Source organism: Lontra canadensis, unplaced genomic scaffold (genome assembly GCF_010015895.1).
Source record: "Lontra canadensis isolate GAN:19392208 unplaced genomic scaffold, GSC_riverotter_1.0 scaffold66, whole genome shotgun sequence".
Taxonomy (NCBI): domain Eukaryota; kingdom Metazoa; phylum Chordata; class Mammalia; order Carnivora; family Mustelidae; genus Lontra; species Lontra canadensis.
The window spans coordinates 8,318,669-8,326,823 of record NW_022631060.1 but is presented as its reverse complement, the minus strand read 5'-3'; the positions used below and the strand labels follow the sequence as shown (position 1 = coordinate 8,326,823).

The following is an 8,155-nucleotide window of genomic DNA, read 5'->3' as shown; positions in this document are numbered from 1 at the left end:
GCGTTTGTCAGCGCGACTTCCCCGCAAGTCGCTTTCGCGGACATCAGTCATCGGCGGCGTTCCCATTGTGCCGGGGGATTGATGGGGGGCGGGAGGGGGTGACAGGGCCTGGGGCGGCCGCCTCGAGGCCTCGGTCTATAATTTTCGGAGACATAATTGGCCTGGGGGGAGGGGGCGGGGGAGGGGCGGGAAGGGACCTTTCAGAGCCGGGAGGGCGCGCGGGGGCGCGGGGCGCGCGGCGGAGCGGAGCCGCGGCTCGACGGCGCTGCGCCGGGGCAGAGTGTGCGCGGGCGGCGCCCGGACCGAACCCCGCGCCCCGCCGGGCTCCCCGCCCCTCCCGCGCCCCCGCCTGGGGACCACGTCGGCCTTTTGTTGCCGAACCGTCTTTTCTTTCAGCGCTTTGCGCAGCAACGGAAATTTCACCCGATCCTGGGTGAAAATTAAAGGAGGTGCCTCTCTCTCTTTCTCTCTCTCTCTCTACCTCCTCTCTCCCCCGCTTTCTTTCTCCCCCCCCCCCCGCTCCCTCCCGCCCCTCCCCTCCCCTCCCCTCCCCCACTTGCCGCGGAGCGGGAGTCGGCACCGCCTGGCGCGGGAGCCGGCTCGGAGCGCCTCGCCTGGGCCCCGCCGCCGCCCCTTCCATGGGCGCCGCGCTCGCCTGCAGCCGCCGCCGCCGCGGGGCGGGCGCGATGCCACGATGGGCCTGATCTGGCTCCTGCTGCTCAGCCTGCTGGAGCCCGGCTGGCCCGCCGCGGGTCCCGGGGCGCGACTGCGGCGCGATGCGGGCGGCCGCGGCGGCGTCTACGAGCACCTCGGCGGAGCGCCCCGGCGCCGCAAACTGTACTGCGCCACCAAGTACCACCTCCAGCTGCACCCGAGCGGCCGCGTCAACGGCAGCCTGGAAAACAGCGCCTACAGTGAGTGCCGGGCTCCGCGGCGCGGCGGCCGGCTCCCCGGGGAGGAGCGCCCGGGACGGGTGGGCGCGCCAACGCCGCCCCGGAGAGCGGGCCGCAGGGCGCTCGCCGGGGTCCCCTGCTGTCCCCTCGCGTCGGGGAGAGCAGCGCGAGGGGCGCGGCGGGTCTCCAGTCCGAGGGGACGCGCGGCCTGCAGCCCCGGGGACTCCCGCTCGGCTGGACTCGGGGGCCCTGACAAGTTCAAGCCCTTTGAGTCTCGGAGAAGAGGCGCTAGACGAGGCATTTATTATCTTCTTTATTATTTTGACGACTTCTCCTTCGGCCGACCCCGGGGCGCCGCCCCGCCCGTCCCTCCGCGCTCCTTGATCGCTGCCGCCCAGGTGGCCCCACCGAGCCGCCGCCTCCACCTGGAGGACTGTGGCTGGGACAGAGCGGGGGTCCTGGGCCGCGGCCGCTGCGGGTGGAGAACCATCCCCGCCCCCCACCCCCAGGCCAAACAGCAGCCCTCGCGCCTCCGCCCTGGGCCGAAGAGCGAAAGGCAGGGTGGGCGCGCCCCTTCGGGGTGGGGGCCGCGGGATACCGGTTAGGCCTGGGTCGGGGACACAGGTATGCTCCCGCCGCCCCACACAGCCCCGAACCGTGCTCGTGGGGTCCCGCGGGGCTCCAGGGTTGGGCTCCTCCCGCCGCGGGGACCCTGGCTCGTGCTCAGCCTCCCTGAGAGGAGCACGAAGCAAGGGGACCGGAGCAGCTCGGCTTGATGGGCAGCAGGAGGCCGGAGCTCCGGCGCGGCAGCGTGGGAGCCTGGTCAGGTCCTTGGTCCCTCTGCGGCACCCCGCGGGTAGGAAGCCATGCAGTGGACTGAAGGCGGCGGCGGGAAACAGCCGCTTCCTCTAGGAAAGCCGCAGCTCCAGGGAGGACGTCGTGGGAGGATGCCTCTGGATACATGCGTTGGGGACAAGCTGTGTCGCGGCTGTCCCCCTGCGCAAGATGGGGCTGCTGGAGCTCACGCGCTACTCTCACAGCCACACCTGGTGCTCTCCCTCCAAATCCAGTCTCCCCCGCAGAGTCACAGACCATGGAAATTCTCGGGGTATCCCAGGCAGGCAGCCTGGAGGCGGAGGAGGGTGCGATCCGCAGCTGCCCCTGCGGGGCATCCAGAGGCGCGCTTCCCGGTGCCCGGGTGGGGGCCTCAGAATCCACCCAGCCTGCCTCCCGGCGGACCCCTGGTGGCGGCGCATCTGGGCCCTATGATCGCCGCCATGCGGAAGCCAGGGCTGCACCCAGAGAGCCACCCCCCCCAGGACGGCATTGCAGAGGCTCCAGTGCCCCCTTGGAGCCCTTCTGGGGGGACAGTGGCCCCCCTCAGGCCTTTGTTGGAGGACCGCCGGTGAAAAAGCTCTCCTGTGTCCAGAAGGAAGGTTAGGGGAGGTTGAAACTTCCTTAAACGCAGTGAGGAGTGGGAGAGCCCAGAGCAGCTTCCTTCTGGGAGCTACAGCGTCTCATCCCACTTCCTGCTCAGCTCCTGCATCCCGCCTGGACCCTGCCCTGGACAGTTATCTCCTGCCCAAGTCCATTACCAGTGAGTTTGGGTGGCCCAGTGCTCACTGCACTGCTTGGACTGTGTCATCCGCCAGCTCCATCCAGGGCCCCAGCCTTGCCCGGAGAGCTCCCGCATGGCTATGTGCAGCCCAGGCTCGAATTCCAGCTCACACACGTCCCTGCGGTCTTGGGAAAGTCACCCAGTCTCATCTTCCCCCGTCTATCAGGTCACGAAACTGGCTTGCGAGGCGGTCGACAGGCTCCAATAAGCTTCACCTCCTGCCAGGCGTTAGCACCTGGCGGTCAGGCGTAGAAGCGTTAGTTGTATTAGTTCCCTCCCCTGTTTGAATTCTGCTCCTCGGAGAAGCCTTCCCTGAGCTTCTCAAGTGTCCTCCCCCGCCACCCCTGCCCCCCGAGCGTTGCCCAGCCTGGGGGCTCAGCTCTCCGCCCTGAGCTGTGTGGAAGGCACGGGGAGTGATGGGCTTTCACAACTCTTCCCAGGTATCCTGGAGATGACGGCGGTGGAGGTGGGCATCGTGGCCATCAAGGGGCTCTTCTCCGGGCGGTACCTGGCCATGAACAAGAGGGGGCGGCTCTACGCTTCGGTGAGTCCGCCCTCTCCCGTGGGCAGGCGTGCACGGGGCAGCCGTCTCCCTTGGACCTCTCCTCAGGGGACAAAGGGGACGTGGACAGTATAATGCGTTGACCCAGCAGCATGAGGACCTGCAGGACCAGCCAGCTGGGACCAGGGTCTCAGGCCCTGGGTGTTGACACCCAGTGTCGTTCCAGCGGCTTCTCTTGGAGGCAGCTGCCAGTTGGGCTGGCTGGGAGCATGGCCCACGGGGAGGACCTCGCTGGGGGTGAGACTCGTGTTATGTTCCCCAGTGCCATTGGGTCAGAAAATGCCCCTCCAAACATTTTCTCTTCCCCAGCACTGCCCTTCCCTCAAGGTCGCTGACAGCAAGGCAGAGATTGTCCCCCGACAAATTTCCACTGGTGTAAATGGACCCGGCGAGCCTTAGAGAACAGCGTGACTGTGTGTTGGGCAAAACTTTTCTGTGGGCTCAGCAGAGGGAGGGAGAGGAGAGGGAAGAGGACACCGCACAGCCGGTTCTCCCCAGGGTGGAAAGGGAAGAACTCTTAGTTCTTAGGCCCCAACATAGTGGAAGGGACACAGGACTCGTGTCCCAGGCACACAGATTAGGAACCCAATCTGTATACCGCCGGGGGCCCCCACAACAGAAAAAGGGTCCCGTGACTCTGTAGGCATTGGCAATGTCCTTCCCCCAATGGCAGGGGTGGGGATGCCTGGAGTAAAATGCGTGTAAGCAGGAAATTTGCTGCCCCCAACTAGTCATTACGTGCAATTCGGCTGATACCTCCCCGAGCAATGAGAGGTTTTCCATCCACAAGGAACCTAGACAGCACAGCCGGAGACCATCTCCTGGCGGTCCCCGCTCTCCATTCAGCCTGTTTGCAGGGGACACACGCCAGCCTCTCCCTGCCCGTCTGGAAGTTGGGCCAAGTGTCATCGGGCAAGAGTTGCAGGAAAACACTCCTTTCAGCTCCTTATTTTATCACAGATTTTGTTTTTCTCTTTTGCTAAAGGAAATGCAAAAATCAGAGCGAACCCATTGGTTTTCTCTGACCTGGGGGCCACTTAATAGAACCCAGGGACCCTCTGGTGCCCAGCATCTCCTGCACATGCTCCCAGAGTCTGCAAACACTGATTGCGGCTTATAAAGACAAGCCCTCAGGCCAGGGCTGGTCTGACTTTTTCTTGAGGCAGACTGTGGCTTTCCAAAAGCCTCCGTCCTGGACCCCTGATGCCCAGTGGGCAGAATGGACTTCTGATCCTGAAATGGCCTTAGACTACCTACAGACACCCCTGTCCCTTATGGAGAGGGGCCCCGGGAGGAGTTCTGTTCTTGCAGTGAAGGTGCAAGTCTTGCTGCTGCTGGAGGCCCCCCGTCCACATGGGGGAAGTTCACAGATTGGGCAGTGAGGGCTGAATCAGGAGGAGAAGTGTAAGGACTTTGACACCTCTTCTGGGGTGGGGGGTGCAGGGCTGCCCAGGGCTTTGGGGTACAGAACAAAGCATGACCTGGGGGATCCCCGTGGGTCGGAGTCTACCTGTGGCTGCTGTCACTAGCACTAACTACGCTGGCCTGCCTGCCTGCCTGCCCTCCTTCCTTCCTTCCGTCCGTCCGGCAATCTTTCCTTCATTCACCAGTACCGTCGGCATTTACCATATGTCGCACTCTCCGCTAGGCGTACATTTTTGGGATCTTACTCGGAAGTGAATCCACTATTGTGGCCTCCAGGAGCTCCCCATCCCCCATAAGTTGGCCCCCAGGGGAGTTGCCCAGGCTGCCTTCTCTGCCTGCTTTCCACCGTCATTCCCACTGCAGCCTCTGGAACCTCGCTGGGTTCCCGGAACAGGCCGTGCTGGTCACCCTTCCTTGCCTTGTGCAGACCAAATGCCCCCATCAGAAGGGTCCACCTCTCCCTAATGACTCCTAAATGTCCCCTCGTTGGGAAGTTGCCTCTCGGCAGGCCTCCTCACACCTTCATCGCATCACACTCACTGCCTGCAGCCAACCGCCTTCCTTCCCTCCCCGCACACCCCCTGCCCGGTCCCCGGCGTTCGGAACCAGCTGCGGGGGCGGCCTGGCCAGCCTCCTGCACACCGTCCCCGGCTGGCTTTTCTGGAGTGGCTCCGAGTGCTGCAGAGCCTGAGAAGTCAGCATGGGCTCCCCAAGGCTGAGGTCGGGCAGAGGCAAGTGGAGTTTCAGCAGGTGGTACAAGCAGAGTGTCAGTGGGCAGGAGCGGCTGGGGGGAAGGCCCTGTGGGGCACAGGGTCTGGGGTGGGACAGCTGGACCCAGAGAGGCACTGGGAACTGTTGCCACTGTGAGTCTCCCTTGGGATCCCCTGGCCTGTGACCCTGGTCCTATGACCCTGTCCTGAGCTGACACCTTCCTCCTGGTCATCTTGACTCTCTAGGAGCCCCTCCAAGGTGCCAGATCTATCTCCCCCAAGGTCAAGGACCTCCCCCAAGGTCAAGGACTCCCCTGTGCAGGGCCTGTATGCCTCACTCTTACAGGCTCACGAGACCGGGTCCCTTCAGTTGTCCCACAACGAGAGAGCCCACTCTCTGGCGTCCTGGTTCCTGGGCCTCAGCCACAGGACAGAAGGGTCTGGGACAAGAGCCTGCGCTGTCCTTGACTTCCGCATGGCTGAGTGTGGGGACCAGATGCTAACGTAGCCGTCTGGCATGGGGATCTGCCCTGAGCCCGCCCGCTCGCCCCCAGATGGCCCCTGGTCCCCACACTACGTACAAGGCCTTGAGCACAGATGGAACAACCTTGTGGCTCTCTGGGATTTGGGGTCCCCCCACCCCATGCCCGGTCTTCGCCAGCAGCACCTGTACCATGACCCGGGGCATTCGGGGCACCCCCCAAGGGTTGGGACAGCAGACGGGGCTGAGGTTCCAGGGAGAGGCAGCCCCCTCTTCCAGCTGAACAGGAGCCCCCCCACCCCTTCTTCTGCCCTTACGTGTCATCAGGGAAAGAGAGATGTGCAGTGCTCGACCATCACGTGCCCTATGGTCCCGCTAGGCCACATGCTGTCCCATTTGTGGGTCTGGCCCCGACCAGCCTGGGTCCCCCTAAGAATGGGCCCGGGGCTTTTTGGGCCACCTGCACTCAGTAGCAGCCCCCCCTTTTCCCTCTGCAGATGGAGACCGTGAGGATCTCAGGCTCCTTCTGCGTATTATCCCCTGGCCCCCAGCCTTGCCCCCTGGCGCCGGGTGAGGAGGGAAGCCTTGGGGGCACTTGGCTTGCCCACCTGCCTACAGCTCAGATGCAAAGCCTGACCTGGGTTGGTGTAAGTCAGACGCACCACCCCTGATCTGGGGGCGCCCCACCAGGTGGTCCAGGGGACATTGGTGCAAAGCCCGTTAAGAGTCTGTGCCTCTCTCCCTTTGGATGCCTGTCTCTGAGAAGGCAGAGACCCAGGCCCAGCCCACGCTTCCCAGTCTGTCCCAGATGCACACAAGAGTCCCCATTCACCTCTTCGGGCAGCAGTCTCCTCTACCCCCCACTGTGTGGGGCGCCCGCACCCCTGAGCCACCCTGACAACAGCAGTGTCTGTGCCCCCAGCTTCCGGCGGGGCTCCTGGCTTTGGCTCCATGTGCGTGGGGTGAGGACCGTGGGGGCCAAGATAGCCCCTCTCCAAGATCAAGGCCCAGAGTTGGGACTTAAACTCCAGTGCCATGGAGAAGCCAGGCTCACGAGAGCCCAGCCATATCGGTGGTCATTTCTCTTTCTCGTGTACAGTTTCTGAAAGCAGCCTGGGGCACCATCTGTGTCCAGATGTCCTGCCGACGTCCCCGCCTCCAGCAGAGATGCAGGGCAGGCCCGTCTCTGCTCTGCTGTGACAGCCACCCGTCCCTGTGCCGGGACGCCCCCCACCCCCAGTCAGCGCCCAGGGAAGGGGGCAGGGCTCTCCCCGGGGTTTCAGGAAGGCTTGGAGAACAGCTGAAGCCTTGAGCTGAACCCCGAGGGCCAAGTTCCCCAGACTTCGAGGGAGGACGGGCGCGGCCGAGGCATGGGTGTCCGGCAGGAGGGAGGAGGGAAGGGAGGCCTGGCGACAGGACCGTTGGTCCCCCAGCCCCCAGCCTCCGTGGGGGGCCTCCCCAGCGGCTGACCGAGGCCTTCCGCCCCCGCAGGAGAGCTACAACGCCGAGTGTGAGTTTGTGGAGCGGATCCACGAACTCGGCTACAACACGTACGCTTCGCGGCTCTACCGCACGGCGCCCGGAGGCCCCGGGGCGCAACGCCAGCCCGGCACCGAGAGACTGTGGTATGTGTCCGTGAACGGCAAGGGCCGGCCCCGCAGGGGCTTCAAGACGCGCCGCACCCAGAAGTCCTCCTTGTTCCTGCCCCGCGTGCTGGACCACAAGGACCACGAGATGGTGCGGCTGCTGCAGAGTGGGGCCGGGCTCCGGGGCGGGCGGCCCGGACCCCCCGGCAAGGGCCCCCGGTTCCGGCGGCAGCGACGGCTGCCGAGGAAGCGGAGCTGGCGAGGCGGCGCGTAGATCACCAGGCCCGGCACAGAGAAGGCCGTCCAGGCTCCCAGCAGCAGGTGCAGAGCGACCGTGGGCCCCGCTGGCTGTCCTGGCCCTGCAGCTTCCCAGCACAGCTCCCCACTTCCCTGCCCCTCCCCTGCTTCTGCCGGGCTGGTGTTCGGAGGCCCAGCCCTCCCCGATTCTCTCAAACGGGGTCAGATCAGAAGGCAGCCGGGGCTCCGAGGGAGGGCTGCTTCCCGTGCGCACCCCCGTGGGCTTCCGCTGGCCGGGCGCCCCCCTCGCCCACGGGGAAAACCAACGGGCGCAAAGGGCTTCCAACCGCCCGAGGAGCCTCCCTGCAGCTCGGCTGTCGGACGTGTGGGCGTTTGTGTAACCGAAACATTAAAGTATTTTATTCTACTTTGTTATTTAATAGATTACAACACAGCCGGGGAGACACTTGGCGTTTTTACTTGAAACATATTTGCCTGTGATGGGAGCAGCGTCTGTGCCAAATCACTGTTTTAAGATGTAAGACTGTGTTCTGAGGAATCCAGCTAAAGATGCATTTTAATCCCCGGTTTGGAAAGTGGCTATTTTTTTTTAACCAATAGACGGTTAGCGTGCATGGAAAGA

At 64.2% G+C, this 8,155-nt stretch overlaps 1 protein-coding gene across 1 annotated transcript; it reads left to right on the top strand.

Moving 5' to 3' along the window:
• Positions 1–694: 694 nt before the first annotated feature.
• On the top strand, positions 695–7,549 carry FGF3 (fibroblast growth factor 3). Its single transcript, XM_032879917.1, has 3 exons — positions 695–914; positions 2,952–3,055; positions 7,181–7,549. The coding sequence occupies exons 1-3, from the start codon at positions 695–697 to the stop codon at positions 7,547–7,549; spliced, it is 693 nt and encodes a 230-aa protein (XP_032735808.1).
• Positions 7,550–8,155: the final 606 nt, after the last annotated feature.

Bases quoted from the DNA above. Each gene is read 5' to 3' on its own strand.
- FGF3 (XM_032879917.1), top strand. From the start codon at position 695: ATGGGCCTGATCTGGCTCCTGCTGCTCAGCCTGCTGGAGCCCGGCTGG. The intron at 915-2,951 runs GTGAGTGCCGGG...AACTCTTCCCAG, and splicing joins CCTGGAAAACAGCGCCTACA to GTATCCTGGAGATGACGGCG. The intron at 3,056-7,180 runs GTGAGTCCGCCC...CCGCCCCCGCAG, and splicing joins GGGGGCGGCTCTACGCTTCG to GAGAGCTACAACGCCGAGTG.